General features: G+C 39.7%; 1 protein-coding gene across 1 annotated transcript; it reads right to left on the bottom strand.

The window, feature by feature from the left end:
* Positions 1-16,016: 16,016 nt before the first annotated feature.
* Positions 16,017-16,257, bottom strand: SMIM38 (small integral membrane protein 38). Its single transcript, XM_075162796.1, has one exon. It carries the CDS (start codon positions 16,255-16,257, stop codon positions 16,126-16,128), a length of 132 nt encoding a protein of 43 aa, XP_075018897.1. The 3' UTR covers positions 16,017-16,125.
* Between the last annotated feature and the right edge of the window lie 2,777 nt (positions 16,258-19,034).

The raw sequence follows: 19,034 nt of genomic DNA, 5'->3' as shown, positions 1-19,034 counted from the left end.
TGCCAGGGACCAGCATTTCTTTTTTTCTGGTGAACAAAACCCTAGTAACTTCTAAACAACTACTGTTGTTTAAAATATGGAGCTACCGAACAAGAAGTGTACTGAGTCGTTTTACAGTCAAATTACAATAATATGGTTTGATTTGCATAAACCAGGCCACAGAATTTCATCCAACAGACAAACTGATTTTTCGCACATATATGGAGAAATGCTTATTAAGTAGATTCTCTCCCTAAACCCACAGGACATTGACTATATCCAATGGGATGTCTACTGCCTTCTGAGCAGAGTTTGCCATCTTTGTTTTGATGTATAATATCCTAAAGTGGCTTTGGATATGCCTAATTGTGGGACTAACTTTGACTCTATGTTGCATTCATAAATTTGGAGTCTTCTGCTTTATAGAAACACTAACGGACATGACCGTGTAGACAAACTCCTGCAGTTTTGGAATTCATGCCTCACTTTCTATAAGCATATACATCTAGATAATCCAATCTGTTAACCCCCCATCAACGATTTGCTATTAATATCCCACGTTTTTAACAGGTAGTCAGGAAAGTTGACTAGCTTGGTGAGTACATTCAACAGAGAGGGGAAAAAAGGAAAGCGTTTTAATGATTACATTTTGTTGCAGCTTTTTAATTGGGAAGCTTCTTCCATTTCCTAAGTTTTCCTTGGTTTTGTTTTGGTTTTTAATTATCTTACCAGGGCATGTAGGTAACCTTACAAGACAAGTTTAAGTTAAAAACAAGGAAAAAAGTCTCTTCAATACAGTCCACAGTTTTAGACTCTTGAAACTCTTTATACAGTATCTTGCATGTGCAAAGGCTAATTTCATGAACTGGTGGATTTTCTGTTTTATTTCACAAAGCACACATAATATACACTGTAGTTAACAGATGCACAACTCAAGAGATCTGATCAAAGTCCTATTAACGGCACTTGGTGACTTGCAAATTTAGGTCCTGCTGAAATATCTCAAAGAAAATCCTCTTATGAACACGAACTTGATTTATAGCAGCTGAAGATCTAACCTGTAGATGAGTCTCTCATAATTATTTGTATATAGGAAAAACATGGGCCCCACTCCTAAACTAGGGTTTTACTGGGACACTGTTGCAGAAAAGGAGTTACACTGGTGCTCCTTACCATATTAGAGATCATGTTTTGTAAATGGTGACTGACCCTTAACTGCACCAACACTAGTAGATGTCACTATAATTTATCCCCTAATGGGATTTCCTCTCTGTGACTTCCCTAGGTCTGTGGCCTTGTTTGTCCGTTCAGTAGCACTTGTAACAAAACATGCACATATATTCCACAATGTACGTCACATCCTTACAAGGAGCGAGGGTAGCCAGACACCCTGAAATATGGAATGTGCATTAGCAAGCATGGTTCATAAAATTTCAAAGCCTGAGACCTTTTCACAGCCTGACAGATTTTCCCATATAGCTTTCCACATTCCTAGTGTAACCCAATACAGGCACTGCAGGCTGAATGATAAACAGAGACTCCTTCAGGAAGTCTTGGGAAAGTGGAGCCTCAGAATATTACACTTTGCTCTAACTATTCCACAGGTGACTGTTAAGGTTGCATAGCCCATTTTTTCAACTCAGTAGAAGACAAGCAGAAAAAGTGAGAAACAAGTAACTAAAAATGTCTGTTAATGAACTATCACTACCCTTGAACACTATCTTTTATGGAAAATAAAAATATTTCAGTACTTTCCAATCCTGGAAAGAACAGAAGCAGCGTTTCGGCAGACACATGATTTAATATTGCTTTTGCATTAGGTGCGCTGGTAAATTTTATTATAAAATGTGGTTAGTAATACCTGCAAACCATGAGAAGCGTGAAAGCACATTTCTACTACTTGACTCACTTCTATTTCTTCTATTACCAGCTGTGTGCTTGCCAGCTATAGCTTATACATATATTCATTGCAGTCCCAGCCACAAGCAATGTGCATGCAACGCACACAAGCACTCAGAAAATGAGAGTCTCGCCGTAGCCAGCATACACTCACGGAGCCAGGCTCTCAGCAGCATTCAAACTGCATAAAAATCGCCCAGAGCGGAGCCAAGGCAGGTAGACACTCCCAGGGCTCCCCAGACCCTGAAACTGGCTATCCTCCAGGTCAAACCCTGGTGTAAAGCGGAGCATCTTCAGAGCTGTTCTGCTTTACATCAGCTGTCAGTGACGTAGAGCTGGTGCAGTTTTCAGGCATTGTTGGGATGTTTTGACCATACTCCCTAGCTCATAGCTTTGCACCCTATGTAGCACAGGAACTGTTACAGCAACAGAGTGACAGCAAAGGATTACCTTGCTCATAGACTGTCTTTCATGGTATAGATCCAGTAGACCAGTGCAAATTAACTACAGCATAGCCAAGAACCCGGGCCAGGATGACTAATAACGACCTTCCAAGCAGCCACAGCACGTAGTAAGAGCGCAAAGTACAAAGGATTTTCAGACAAAATAAGACATAATATACTACAGTCACTATATTGTGCCCATATTAGAGCTGGGAAAGCAAGCTTCAGCTGGTAATGTTTTCAATAGCTGTTGTGATCAAAAGAGGGAGCATGTAGTTCCCCACCTTACAAAACCTGTTGTGCCTGTTACTCAAAATTATCTTTTAAAAAAATATGTGCAACCATATTTCTGACCATGGATTTGGGCAAAACACTGAACTGGATCATACTTTCATCAGTTGTTATTCTTGTTTATGACTGGACAGCAAAATCAGATAGTATTGCCTCTGTTCCCTCATCACACAACTATGTGACACAAACAGGAAAGACTTCAAGATGGCTGAGCAGTATTTCCAGGCTGGATCGTTAGGCAGCCACAATCTGCAGATTATTGTTAAGATTTCTGCTGCTTTTGGTGGTGAAAAATTGTTTGCAGGAAATAGACTGAAATGCTGTGTCATTTAAAAAATTGTCATGCTTTCTTTAGCATTCATTTAATTTTAACTTGCATGCAAATGGCGAAAACAGGTTAATTAATTCTTAGATACCAAGTACAGCTCCAAATTCTTCACATACCCATACTATTGAGGTCAAGATGCTAAACAGCTAACCCAAAATTCTGATATTTAGTACAAACCATAGGTATGTCAACATTTGATTTCATCTGGGAAATTATGTCCCCTGTACTGCAAAAAAACCAACTTTGAATAGAACGAAGGAATATCTCATCCCTCCTAGGAATGCTTCCGGTTCTGGGTCAGAAATAATTCCGCCACCATCAGAAACACAACACTGTTGTGAGAGGTTATTAATCTCTGGCACATGTAAGTGCCTAAAATACAGCCTGTGGTATATTATGATTTCCACTGATGTGGAAGTAAATATCAGGAAGTAACTGACAATTCAGAAGATCATCTTTTTCAGTAAGGAATGCAATGAGCTATTATTTGCATAAGCACTGACAGGATTTCCAGCTCTCCACTAAATGACATCAGTGTAATCCGAAGACAAGGCAACAAAAATATTCAAGTGAGGTTCCTCCCTTTCCACACGCAACACTAGACTGCAGCATTAATCCCAGCTTGTGAGGTATCTCCTGGAGATACCTTCCCAGGTAGGGGGCTGCGGGAGAACATGGCAGGAACAAGCGACCCAGTTCTGCTGAAGAAAAGTTAATATTTAAAAGAAAAAAAAAAAGAGTTTTACTCCACATAAAAACATCTTTCCAGTTTTGATCTAGAGACAGTGATAGAGTTTAGCATAGCTAAAAATTCACAAGACTCACATGGGATAGTGTCAGTCTCTCATTTTAGCAAGATGGAGTAGAGATCTGGACTTGGTCTGCCAAATTCTAGGTGGCTGCATGAAGGAGGGCATTAACCACTCCAGACCCCTGAGGCACAGTTGGCCCTCTTGTTTTGAGCTTAAATTTCAGGTTGGGATTAAAGAAGTCTTTCCAACAAAATTTTTACCAAACCTTTTCCACCTTTTGAATTTGGCAAGTTAGTATCTTCCTTTTTGAAAGCCTCTGGCATCCAGAGACGCAATAACTCTCACATTTTCACGCGTCCCTTCAAAATGCAACTCGGCTCTCGCAGTCACTTACCTCCCAGTTTGATTTGCCTGGACATAACTTGTTTCCTGCACGCAGAGCTGCTGATCCTGAGCTGTGCTGCCACAGAATGACAAGGCTCGAAGGAAAGGAAGGCATTTCTTTATTCTCTCCCTCTCCTCTCTTGATAACTACTCAGATGAGTTCTGTTACAGGCCACTAGACAAGATACTGTAAAATTCATACAATTCATTAGCAAAGAGCAGAGAAACACTGACTCCATTGTAGAACTCTCTGGAGGCTATAAACTTCAGTATCACAGCAGCTCATACAAGAGGATCTAATGCTTTCAGAGTGTGAGATACTGTGACAGAAATAGTATTACATGCATATTTTTTCTTTTTGCACATGCATATACCTATGCATGGCTCAACATAGAGGATCACCAGTCTGAATCACATAGGCATTACTGGCACATAAATCATCATCGTTGTCTTTAGGAGTGATCTCTCAGCTCCCAACACCGGTCTTTGAAAATTTTTTGAAGTAATAGAAAGAAATATTATCACAGGCTGTCCAACCTATGCCACAGCCTGTAAATGGTAAATATGTATTTGTACATATAATTATATCAAAAGGCTATATATTCCAGAGTTGTCATATGCTGCTGAACTTATCTTCTTGATGATAATATTGCAGTAGCACTTACATGACAGAAACTGAATTCATCACCGATACTCATGCACTATTTCGCACCAAAAGTAAATTTAGCTGGTTTTATGGTGGAGAACTACACTTTGAATAACTACATTTTTGGAATCCAGCCTGAAACCTCAAAACTTTTCCCAAATGAAACTATGTTAATAAAAATCTCAAACTCATCAGCACAGAAGTTACACATACTCTTAGCTAGAGAAAAACATAACGAGTAGAATTTGGGGGAGATTAATTCCCCCAAACACACCAGAAATGTGGTAAGCATCTTTATCTTCACATTCAGTAAATCTTTTCCTGTCTTACTGAAGAATGATAATCATTCTTACGTGATTGAAATAAATTTGAAATAGCATTTTTTGCAGTAATCAACTACTTGAACTTTCCAATTAATTCACAAGAGCCACGAAAATGCCTCACATCACATTACAAATTTAAAATAGTCTGTGGTCCAGAAGCTAACCAAACTAACATGTGCACACACAATCTCCACCAGCAGTTGAAGATCAAGCTGCAGAACAGGTGATGCCACCATGTGGAGCCTTGACTGCTAAACGAGGTCAACTGACAGGCATTATTCTGAATTAGGAGGACAAAATGGAAAGAAGAGCCAAGGTTGGAGAGAAAGCTTTAGGAAGCTGAACAGCAGCATCATTGGCAAGCTCCTTTTGTGCTTGAAAACATAAAGAATTTGACATCTGACCTCTCCCGGGAGAAACCCAAGCAACACCTCCCAAGTAGGCAGTGAAGCATGGAAGTGCACTATACACACAACAAAGAACAGATAAACTCATACACATTGGAAACACAGTTGCTTCCTGGACAACTTTGAGAAACCCCAAAAGATTCATGCTATGAGAAACAGTACTTATATATCCCATGAAAAGTTCCGGAATATCACTGAGACTCCTCCTAAATCCCCAGATTTCACAGCTCTGTCTTGCATCTTTTTATAGTTTCTCAACCCACTTCTGAAGACTTAGCTACAAGTCTGATTCTTCTATCAAGCACCATTAATGTTCCCCAGGTGGGTAGCATTTTCAGCTGTGCCCACCTGCGGCCAAACAGGCCATTGATATTTTAAAAGAGCAGTTAATGAACACTCTTCCCCATTATTATGGCTGATAAAGGCTGAAGCCCAAAAGCAAAGAAGGAAGCATTCATTACAAGCACGCTCATTGCAAGGAATGAGTCTCAATGACACCAAGGTTAATCCAGAATGACTGTTTACTCTACTCAAGCTAAGGCCAGTGAAACAGGCAGGTTTGTTTACAAACAGACAACTCCCCAAGTAACTACTTCTCATTCAGTAGATTTGTGCAGTACGGAATGCTTTGCTTATGCTGAAATAGCTACAACCACTCCTATAAGCATCCTTCAAAGCAATTTATGTCCCATTTTAACCTAATGCATTGAATGCAAGCTGAGCATCTTTGCTCCCCTGAAAACCAGCTTGGGTACCTGTATCCTGAAACAAACAGTATTTAAACATCTGGATGCCTGCTTAAATGAACCTATCAAGTCAATAAAATAATCTGAGCAGAATTCCAAGTTGTACTAAGGTCCTTGCCTGCCTTTGCACCAGAAGCCCAGCAAAGAGCAAACAATCAAACTCCATTATATAGGGCTCTGATGAAGCAGACTTCAAAATGGAAGGCTTTTGAAAGTGACTGGATTTCCTGCACCAATATTTTCAGTACTGGCTTCTTCTTTCAATTATATACGACTCAGGGGAAGGTGGAGGGAAAAGACCTAACTGACCTCAGGCTACTAACGTTGAATCCCATCACACAGATTTTATTATAAAATTTCTCTTCACTGCATTGTTAATGCTCACATGCAGACTGAGGAGAGGTAAGTAGGTTTTTTTCCTTTTTTCAAGTACAGTTGGCAGCAGATCCTACTCATGGTCAGTTGCTTGGCAACAAAACAAGTTTCTCTGGCTACAAAATAAATATTCCACATCTGAAATATTTGAGAAAACACTGTTTTTCCTAACTACATTCCATAGTACTTGGGCCACAGGGTTTTCCAGAATAGTCTAAAATGTTAACAGGGTTACACAAAGGACGACCTCCAATTAGATTATCGCTCTGAGACAGATACAGATATGTCCCCCTACACAACACTGTTCATATATTCTTAAAATAGTATGTTAAATCTACTCCATGGTCTGGAGCTCATGTAAAGGAGTTTAACTGCCTAGGAACAAATTAGCTAACTGGATCCTGCGCCCTTTTAAATGTAGGCGTGGTGGGAGACATTTTGCAGGGACTAAAAATCTGGAAGTCGCTATATTCGGTCTGAGATGCATGCCAAAGAAAGCATGTCTGAAGAAAGAGCCAGTGAGCACAGACATAAAATCTCATATCTCATCAACTACCAGAGCCACAGGTATGCTACTGGAAGTACCTGCTCTGGGATTGGTAGAGAAAGTGTTTAATTAAAGTCACATGTCTTCAGGTAGCTCATAATCCTCACTGCCACCTTTCTCATCATCCTTCCAGCACAATACTGTTTTGCTGAAGACACAGGCAGTAGAAGCCAGTTCTTCCAACCCTCTGAAAGCATTTGTCCCATTGACCAATTCTAAACAATGTCATGGACGGATTCATATTTTTCAGATACAAAGAGAGAGTGTCCTGCACCAGTAGAGAAGAACCCTGCAGAATCAGCCAACTCTACACTGTGTCCCATCATGATCAACAGTGGATGTCTAAGAAGAGACTAAGAATAAGACAAGCATATAGTGATGCTTCTTTAATATCCTCTTCAGCTTTCGATGTTCTGTAGCACAAGGATTTCCTGCGTTCAATAGCCCTTGATGAATCCTTCTTCCATGAATTTGTCCTAATACAAAGACTAGGGAGGAGAAATATCTATTTCCAGATTTTATTATTTGTTAATAATTCCCAGAATACAGCAGTAATTATTTGGGGTTTTTTTATAACCTAGTGGCAAAAAAAAAAAAAAAATCTTGAAAGAACAAAAGAGAGACTATCCACTGCATAAGTATCAATTAGAAACTCTGATGAAGAGTTTTAAGGCTGCCAATTCTCAAAGGGGAGGCAGTCAGGAAAACAGTCTCTTAAGTCACTTAGGCTGGTCCTAACTTCAAGCATTCCTTTAAATACAGGGCCTGGACTCCAAACTCACCTTGGGCCTTTCCAAAAAAAGGACTTAAACATGTACCACCAATATGCAGTCTAGAGATCTAAGGCCAACATGCAAACCTAAAAATCTCCCAAGCATACCTAAATGCTATAGATGTCTCTATTCTACATAAGTTTCCCTTATTTTTTTTTCTTCTGCATATACCCAGAGCACTTGCATCTCAGTGCTGGAAGCTCCACATCTATCACACGCTCAAGTGTGAATTGGATCTAGAAACTAAGCAGTACTAGACATATCTGGCCACTCATCTCATTTGAGTAGCCTAATCCAGTAGACATGTTAAGAGCTCACTAGCAACTTAGAGAAGCAACTATTGATTTCCTCTGTGACACATGGGGAGGAAAAGTTATTTTCCCTCCATTTTGTTATACTCATTTGCCACGTAGATTATTTTTTCCAAGGTATTTCTGTCATATTCAGTGGATAGGATGGACAGTGCTTGCTTAATGAGTTCTCATGTTTTCTTCATTATCAGTACTTGGTCCCCTGTGCAAGAATAATTAATTTCCTCTGAATGTCCTTTAATGTTTATGTGTTTTGCAGATGTTGATTAACATTTTTGTTACATCCACATTATCTCATTTTGCAATAAGAAACCGAAGTACAGAAGAATTACTCTTTTTGTATCTACTTATTTTAGATGTCTCACTTCAGATTCTCAGATTTTGAATTCTTGGTGTACCAGTTTATTTGTTAAACTGACACTAGTTTATTTGTTAAATTGACAATCTGCAACTGCTAGTGCTTGGCACATAAGCAAATTAGACCCAAGATCTCCAGGTAAGCAGTCAAAAAGCAAACATATCTCTAAGTGTTTTCACTTAGAACTCAATGACAGGCAAAGACAGAATTAATTTCCTCATCACTGCACTCAAAACTTTAGTCTTCCTAAAGCTCTGTCTTTCATACTCCATCTTTCCATTTCTGGAACATTCAAAGCATTGTTCCTGCAAACTTCAATCCCAGAGCATTTCATCCTGTGCAATAAATGAGCAAAAGAACCTGTGGAAAAGTGCAGTTTAAGACTGTATCATAATACTCAGGGAGCAGAACTTTGCACATAAAGCCTTAATTCTATCACTGTCTTAATCTTAGCGCTCAGCTTTGTTACATCCTATTAATACAGCCTTGAGGATGCTCAGCATACAATGCTACACTGACACTTCTGTTTCAGAAACCGGACAAAACTTCAACAAAACTGGAGTACACAGATCCAGAGCACTTTATGCTGGAGGATGAGTGGTAGATGGGACAGAGGAATTTTTGACAGTTAAGTTTCACAGAAATTTGCTGACAGCCAAAAAACAATGAAGCTTGAGTCCCAGGATTTATATCAACATTTTAAAAGGAGAGAGGTCCAGGAGACGTTTTATCCAGCTCTTATTCCTTTGACGGTTCCCTAGACTTACTGTTCCAGGTCAAATCACTTTGCTCAATAAGTCTTAGCCTCTCAACTTTAGCCTTGTCATGTATTTCAGACTCCACTTTTGTCCTGTCTCCTAGCCCTAACTATCCTAACTTCATCCAGCCTGTCTCCTACCCCAGCCTGGCGTTCAGTCAGCCACTCACCCTCCTCTATGTAGGTTTTGCTTTCAGCCCCTACATCCAGCCACAGTGACCACGTCTCCACTGGCTGTTCTTGATTCCTTGCTTCTTCCCAGCTCTCCCTGCTATACTGTTGTTCTTTATCAGATCTGTAGACACAGCCTCCTCGATCCCTTCCTAGTATCCTGTTATTTCTCTGCCCCAGTCCCTTTGGCTGAACAGTCCTTGGCTCTCACCACCAACCCAGCGGCTCTTGTCCACCCTCTTTATCACTCACTCACAGTGCCGGTCTTCCTACATGGTGCAGTCCAGCTCGCCTTTCATCAACTATGCATGGCCCACTTTCCCTCTCTACCTAAAACCTCATTATAATTTCTTTTTTTCCTGCCAATTCCCTTATCCTCATTTCCCCACATCAGATCTGGTCTTGTCCCCCTTGAATTTGAAGTAGGTAGTTACATAATTTCCTTCATGTGAACAAGAATTACGTATCCCTAACGGGGAGGGGGAGAATCACCTCCCAGAATGGGACAACTACATCTTTTTAGAGAAAAATGTTGCCAATAATTTTTTAGCATGGGTAAAACAATGTATTTTTCTCTAGTCTTGTTCTTGGAAGATGTTAAAGTGTCTTGGCTGAAAATTTCTGAAGAGAATTCAGCCTGAGGCAGACACCCAATGCAACATGGAAAAATTTAGTTTGAAAAGCTACTTTGACAAAGTTGTGAACAGCTGAAAATAGGGCTTTAGGACTGGAAGTGCCTGGCAGCCTTAGTAATAGATGCTGTTACCAGCCCTGCCTGAGAGTCAAAGGGCCACCCTATAAGGTCACCCACTTTGGGGACAATCAAGCATAAACCAACTGCATTTTAGAGAGTAACTCTGGGTTCCTACTAACATAACCGAGACAAGACTTCTGCCATTTAATTGTCCAATAATTTGTTGCCTACATGAATCCTGATAGAGAGATGCTAACAATACTTTTCCGTTCCCTAGGGCTGTGCCACAGAATACGAAGGCGGGTAGCAGTGCTGATTACAAGATTTCCCCTGAGCCTCAGTTTATGATGTGGCCATTCATTGTAAACACTTGGCGGACAAGCCACTGGGCCCCCAGCTGCTCAGATTCCTTCTGCAAGAGTCAACACAATTGTAGCCCTACTTCTGTCTTCAGCTTCTCCACTCTGAAGTTTGCTGTAATGGACCTACCTAAAGTAATTAGACCACCTGTTGCATCGCCAGATCCATTTAAGGGAGTTCTACTGCAGTTCGGTTTACATGGTTTGACAGTAATTGTTTAAGTGGATGCCATTGTAATGGCACTGCAGAATAAAATTGTAGAATTATTTTAATCAATAAATATAATTACATGCTCATCAGACCATGAGCTTATCTGTAATTAGTTCTCCATACCATGAAGTAGTCCATAATGCCCACTTTTTGCACGTTACAGGATGTTGGACAGAAATGACATTTGCAGATGACAGGATATTTACAATCAACTGAGCTTTTGCAGCTCAGAAACATTTTGAGCCCTGGGAAAAAAAAAAGTTGTGGAACTTGAAAATTGCTATTTGGTTTGGTAGCAAATTTGGTTATACTGGTACACTTGGTACCAGGAAAACAGTCACCATAAATTAACACATTAACACAGTCCTAACATACACCAACTCAAATGGCATTTTGCCACTTCAGTTAATTAAGCAGCTAAATCCATAATTTTTCCTTTGGAACTACACAAGATTGAGCAGCTTAAAGTGGGAAGGGCTGTTATCATAAGATATTCAAATATTAATATTCCTATATGAAAATATATGTGCACACACATGCCTATACACACACCCACATGCATATCTGTATGCTCTTACTGCCAAGGGTATGTAGCCAAAGTTCATAAACTCTCTACAACATTTATAAATTGACCCTAATATCACAAACCTTCATTGTAACACTGATCTTATGGAGGAGGAAATTCAGACATGGAAGTTATGATAACCTTCCTAAGGTAGTCACAAAATGAGAAATAGTACTTACGTACTGACTCCTATACTTTTGTTCAAATCACTGGCTAAAATCAAAACAAAGCACAATCCTATAAACGTAAGAAACATACAGTTACAATATCACAGTAATTCTTCTGCATCCATACATCATACAGTTTTGTTTTATATGTATAAATATAAATGTGGGTTTTTTATACATATAGACTACCAGATAAGCAAAAAAATATATCAAGAAATCATTTCACACAAAGGAAAAATGTTATGAGTAACAGTGGAATATTAGAGAGTTTTTTTAACTGCATTACAAGTGGCTTATAAGCTTCTGTAATTACACCCGCTTTTAGTAGTGCCTTAACAGGTCATGTTCGCTGTTGGTTACAATGGTACTGCAGTATCAAACACAGTGTGAGATAAGATCTGTAGTTAAATCTGTTGGCAGAGTCACAAAAATTTGATTTTCCAAATATAAATTAGAACAGAATCTAATCCCATCTTAGAGGTTCTTTGGGACAACGTCTTAAAGCAAAAAGTGGGTTTTCTTCCCAATAGATTCCATGGTAATTTTGGTCACTGTTTAGCATATTAATGATATAAATTAATAAATACATACAGAATACATTTATATGTAGTGAATTTTAATCTATGTATATAAAATTTAATTAATTTTGCATTAGTAAGGATTTTAATATCATCACAGTATTTAGCTATTATTTTTCTATTTCTTTACATATACCTTTGTTTCACATCCTGAAAGGGGCTCCACACTGCCATCTTCATTCACAGCGTCCACAGCTCAAAATTGCCATTAAACACATGCTTATTTTTAAATACATCTTTAAACGCAAACAAAAAAGTGGAGCATAAGTATCTTCTTAAATACCTAAATGAAATGGAATGAATTTTAAAAGACTGCAAAGTGATTTCCAGTCAAGCCCACTCAAATCCCATGAAATGTGGGCTTCAAGATGAATCTTAAATAAACTACAACTCCTTGACACGAAGTAGTTATTCACCAAAATTTTTTCTTCTGCTGCACTCCATCCAGTAAACAGAAAGTAACTTGTAAGCACAGGCACGATCTAACTTTTCCATTTGGAAAAAAAAAAAAAATTACAATTTAAAATATTATCTTTATGTTATATTTTCCTAAAGGAAAAAAAAATGTTAAATCAGAGTATAACAGGATAAAACCAATTCATCTATGACAAAATTTCTAACAAGCATAAAGATACCATGGGCTTTCAGATGCCAGAATTGTTCTTTAAGGATACTTCAGAAAGCACAAAGCAGGGCCAAACGCATCATTTGCAGTGAAAAATAACTTTGACATTCGACATTCTACTTCAGGTAGAAGGTAGGTCAGAAGCTGGCTCCAGATGAGCTCCCTTCAAATCAACAGAACAATTTGGTTTGAATTCTGACTCTACACACCAACTCTTGGGAATAATGGGATGCTGCCTATCAGCGCCAGAGGCTCCCCACACTCCAGATGAGTTGTCCTCACTTTTTGGGGGGCTGAGAGAAGCCCCCTCCAGCTGTTACAGAGCCTCAAGGAATAGCTCCCAAAACCATCTCTATTCTTTGCTATGCAAGAGTGGGGTCCAGTCGTACCCCAGGGATGTGGTTGCTCAGTGTAGCGGCTCACGCGTACAACTTGCAATGACTAGAGGGCAACGCCAACCAAAGCACGGCGAGCCCAGCTGGTTTATCACCATGGCACAGTCCAGCAGAGACATGGCTTTGGGCCCAAGATTAGTCAAGACACATTAACAAAGACTACAGCTAATGGAGCCATATTTCTTTCAGCTCTAGAGCTCGCATTCTCTCTCTTAATTCGGACATCTCGGCACAGTGCTCCACAGGATCACACCAGGAAATATTAGTAGACAATTTCACATCATACCATGAGCGACTCTTAAAGGGCCTAGACTTTCATTATCTCCATGAAAAGAGAAAGGGCAAATGCCTATGGGAATAAAGAGGAAGATCCTCCTTTATACTTTGCATTCTTAAGAGAGCGATGGCCCTGATTTTGTAATGACAGCACAAACAGGATGGTCTCTCATGTTGAAAAGGTCCTGCAGCACTGGATAAAAACAATATGAATCCACAGAAATTAACCAAGACGCTATTAAAATTACTTTGAATGCATAAAGAGTTTAATAGGTAACAAGATCCCAATGAATTCTTCAGTCAAAATATTTTTTTTTAATTAAATGGGCCTCAAAACTTCAATGTTAAACTCCTTAGGGTTCCAGACAGTTTTAACTGTATAGGATGTAGAGCAATATTATGCCAAACACTGGCCAGACCATTCTTACAATCAGAGTGAAATTCACATAACTCACATAAGGTCCAAATCAAATTATTTAAATAGACAAATACCAACAGAACCAGCCCATCGACAGACTGTTCCCCACAGCTGGCCAGCGCTCAGCTTTGGGACAGGGCTAGATACCTACCATTCACTAAGTCTACCAATCAGTAAGTTCACCCACTACCAGCCCTCTTTTTGTGCATAGTCAATAAGGAGAATGGTTACGACATTGCAGGCATGACAACATTCCGATGATTCCCTACCAACCGTGCCATGGAGGTCAACGAAAATTTGGCCTGTGTAAGAGTATGGTCCATAACAAGACCACGCTGTCCGATTTACCTGGAAAACTTAAGATGCTGCTCTGCAGGGATAAAGGAATCAATGCTGTGAATTCCATAGTGTCAGTTCCATACAATCACCAAATGTTAAAGACATTAACCCATAACTTCACATGTACCATTTCTCATTACATCCACATTTTTAAACAATTAATATGAATATGACACTGTCATATTCATACAATCGTATGAATAATCATACTGTCATTGTCATACAAGCTAAATATAATAAAGGCACTATCAATTTATCTACAAATTTTGTTTTGCATACAACAGCTAAGAATAACAATGATTAACTGAAAGAAGAAAAATGGATCACTGTGCCTATTTTTCCAGCTACTTATTATAAAAGGTACGTCTGCACATCAAGTAGACAACATTTCACTTTCCCTTCGTGGCCTGCTGATGCTGGGGAACAAAAAAAAGGACAGAATCATTACTAAAATTAAGAATCACAGAAACGGACAAAGGGGTTAGTTACACCTACAATAATTTATTGTCATCTGGCTAGATTTCAAGTCAATGACATGCATCTTCAGGCATTGCAGGCTGTTTTGTAGATTGGTCATCCACCATAAATAAAATCTGAGGCTGAAATCAATTGACCTGACATTTACCCTGTTCCACAGCATAAACACATACCACCTCTCTCACCTTTGAATTTTAGGAGGCTTCAAAAGACAAGCTGATTAACAGTTACTAATGAGACAAGCCTGTAGGAGTGTGTGAGTCACGAATGGGCCAGAAACTCTTTATGGGAATGCTGTGGGTTTTACCTAGGCTGAACTCTGATATCATCATGTGAGCTACCAAGAGATATAGAAGCCAGTTTATGAGTGGCAACCTTCACTTTTACATGACATAGAAAATTATCAACGCAAAAAGGACACTTTTTTTTTTTTTTTTTAAAGGTGACAGGGCCAAGGACACTGCCTTTCTCAGGCAGGCAAGGCAATACAATTTTCCTACTTTTACTGTAGAAAAACTGAGTTCTTAAAAGCAGATGTTAAATTCAGTTGTATATGCACTAAGATTTTTCGATGTTTGACTTAGTATAATATCCATTTGAAAGTAGACAGTTCACTTGGAACCACTTATTTCATTTTGCAAGATGAGTTAACCAAAAAATCCCAAGTCGCTATGGCCTTGGTGTCCTTCAGCATCCTAGTAAACTCCTTATTAAAGGCTAGAAACGAAGGTACTTTGCAGGGCTTTGGAGTCAAAACTCACTGCACGTCATGTGCACGACAGTGTGCCCCCCATCCCTCTGTGCTGCTGAAGCACAGCTGGAGTCCATCAGACAATCTCTGCAACACAGGTCTCTTTTTCATGGAACAGACTATTCCAGTGGTGCCCAGCTCATTCTGGTGCTCACATATATGGCTTGCTAAGAAATGTGAATATTCAGCAGGTTATAGTCAGTTAAAAACATTCAGTCAGTTTCAGATCCGACTGACCAGGAGGAACCATGAGGAACTGGTAACAAATCAGCCAGTCAGGTAAAAATCCACTCCTCCAAGTCCACAGCATGGCACATGGGTACCAAGCTGGGCCAGTAATCTTCACCTTCATTCAGGCACCATCAGTTGTTGCATCCAGGCAGGCTGTGCAGCTGACATCTTAACGTACAGACCAGCAGTTAGTCCAGCAGGCAGCACGCCATCACATTTCACGTATCAAGACTGGGCCACTGGCAGCCTTGGACTGCCCAGCAATAGGATTCCTTCCAGCTTGTCCAGATCATTTAATTGGCAAAAGTCCTCAAGTCTGTTCCCAACACAAATTCATGCCCAAGTTTGTTAGGAAGTCATTTGACTCAATCAGTTGTCATTTTGTCCCCTCTCTGTCAGCATGAGGCTTTCTGAAGAATCTTCACTCAACCGCAGTCTCAACAGGTCATTTCTCTCTCATCAGATCCCAAGGTAAAATCTGCTCTACTCCATTTACCTTATCCAGTTCTCCCCATTGTCAATTCAGATCTGAACAAGCCTTTTGAAGTCTTAGTCCTCTTTTCTTTTGTCAGAAAACCTTCGGGACAGTTTATAATCTATATAAGCACTAAGACAGGACCACAAAATGAATCGTATTAATATAATTACAACCAGTAAAATCATCAAAAGGACTGATTCCATATTTAAGCTAGAATAATGAGGTAATGCGAAAAAAATACTCTGGGAGATCTAATTATATAATGCAGTATTCAGTTCTGCACGGCCAGCCCAGCAATTCCTGTAACATTCCAATCAAAGTGATCTCACTAGCATGTGAGAGAAGAGTCCAGCTGACAGATTTGGGACATGTAACGTACTATTTAGTCAAGAGGCCCCATGTGCTATTCATAAAGAATTAACAACTCTTATATTGACAATGACAGTATTGTCAGAAGACCTTTGGAAGGGGGAAAAAAACCTCCATAAACTCCGTCTCTGTGAAGTTGGACTTTTTTTTTTTTTGCCCCTTTTTTCCAATGCTGATGTAATCTCCAAACATCTCCAGCAGCAGCTGCTCAGCGAAACCAGGCACCTTCTCCCTAGTCCCTTTCAGCAGCACACGCAGCACTTTCCAGCTCCCTCAAGACAATCAGGGCCTTTCTTTCACCAATTAGCTATCACTTCAAGAGCCCTGCGCTGTCCAACGAGCTCTTAAGAATGGTCTTTGCAGGAAACAACACTGGAGGAGCTTTTTTTTTCCTAGACAAATTAAAAGGGGAAGAAGGGAGGGAGGGGGAAAGAAAAAAAGCACATCAAAACAAATTAGAACACAGAAGCTGTCCAAAATGCATCGCTCATTTAGTACATCGACAAATGCAGAAATGTCCTCAAGAGCCAATGCTAGAGCAAAGCACACACAAAAAAATGCTCCTACTTTCTTTAGGAGATAGTTTGTTTAGTCAAATATGTTAAACAGGTTTCACAGAAAGAAGGGCTCTTGTTACAGCAAGTCTCTGAGCTATACGAACTAAAAGGGAAAGAAAACTCCTGGAAGATTATGTTCTATTTCCTTATTTGGCTCTCCAAATGTAAAGCAGCATTATTTGAAGTAGACATTATAGGAAAGAACTCGGTTTAGCTCACTTTAAATATAGATGGATTGATGAAATGAGTAATTACTGGAACTGCTAAGATCTTTTTGAACTTATTCAGCTAGCAAGCTCCTTTCCCCAGAAACCGCACTTTCCATCTAAAAAGAAATTAAAGCCTGATTCAGAGACGTAAAGCTCTGTGAATTTTACATTCTTTTTCCTTTAAAATCAGGGAATAGGTACAGTAATACCTTCAGGTCCCCGTTGATGCCAAGTCCCCATTAGCGTAAGTACAAACTCTAGGACCCAGTTCAAGAAGAAAACAAGGAACTTTTATAGATGTTTAAGTAATACCCTGCCTGGGCCTGGACTTCAGCAACTGGACCTGGACAAATGGAGTTGTGAAGGCAAAAACGTGAAGGATCAGCAGTAAGTTAAATGACTTGGATAAGGTCCAAGCAATAGCACAGTGTCAGCACTGCTTCCCTGATTTTCAAAACTGCATTAAACCAAATGGCATACCAAAATATTGAGCATCAGTATTCTCTTACAGTACCATTTTCTGGTCAAATTTGTCCTGATTGGGGTAACTTCACAAGAGTCAACACATTGCCTTCTACAAGGACAACACAAATACGTTTACATTACAATTAAAAAAAAAATAGTCTATTCCCTTTTATTGACTGTGTACCAGGAGCAAAGCTCCAGGCTTTGTAAACAGTTAAATGGCACGGCAAAGTAAATACTGTAAGGGGTTTCAGGAGTTTGTTCGCACTAATGGGTGCTCTTAACTACTACAGGGATTTTTTAATGGAGTTGGAAAGTGTCAGAACCGATCAGATTGCTTAAAAGGAAAGAAAGTCTGATGTATTACCTTATGTGCATTTATGAAGGAATGTGAATCAACGCAAATTCCTCTGCACAGGAAGGCTCAACCAAGGGATGAGTACACACAATCAGGATTAAGAAGGAATCTTTGCGGAGGTGCACCGAACAATGAGTGTCTTTTCATACCTACAGACTTCAAAAGATGCTGAGTTTAAAGGGACTACTCCTTTCAACTAGCAAAGATTTTGCTGAAAAAATGCAGCGGGCTGGAGAGAACAAATATATATACATATATGTGTTACTAGGGCCACCTCCAGTTGTAGCAAAAAGAATGAAAGGGACCCAAAAGGTCTATCAGCTTGCCCTAAAGCAAGATCAGCTATGCCATTCCTGAGAGCTGTTTCTCTATCTTGTTTTTTTTTAAGAGACCTACATCCACACAAATGAGAAGAAAGGAAATCTTCATCTCATCTGAAAGGGATTTAAGCTGGAAAACCAGTTTGACAAATTGTTCAGTGGCTTTACCTGCTACAATAAAACCACTGTAAGCCCACAGCCAGGGGCTCTACATTACATACTCACTTGGACAGCTGGCTCATTTTGTGGCTGTAAAGTAATTTATTGGTTGAGGCAATGCTATCTGCCTTTATTCAGAACAGCACAAATCTCTATATCTGTCTCCTCTGGATGGATGCAATTGCTATACCTGAAAGTAGCTTTTGTAACAACCATCTTTCTTTATCCTGGTGCAATCCTGCTGTCCATACTCTAGCAGGATTGCTGAAAACCACCAGCAGGATTTTACAGATTTCGGTAGTAGCTAATGCGACTGTCACGTAATACAGCACATCCTATGCCTCAGCCATCAGCTCCAGTTCAATCTGTTAGTGGTGAGAAGCCCGGTAGTTATTTAAGGGCACATGAGGAACGAATTGGTGGTTCATTCCAGTGCCAAGTGAACAGGTGCCTCCTCCCCGGGCTCACAAGTGGTTCTCAGCTATGCCATCTCCGGCATTCCCCGAGAGGTGTCAAAGCCGGAACAGAAACCGCACAACCCTC

Source organism: Calonectris borealis, chromosome 14 (assembly GCF_964195595.1).
Source record: "Calonectris borealis chromosome 14, bCalBor7.hap1.2, whole genome shotgun sequence".
Classification (NCBI taxonomy): domain Eukaryota; kingdom Metazoa; phylum Chordata; class Aves; order Procellariiformes; family Procellariidae; genus Calonectris; species Calonectris borealis.
Note: the sequence above shows the minus strand (reverse complement) of the source record. Positions and strands in the feature narration are given on the sequence as shown.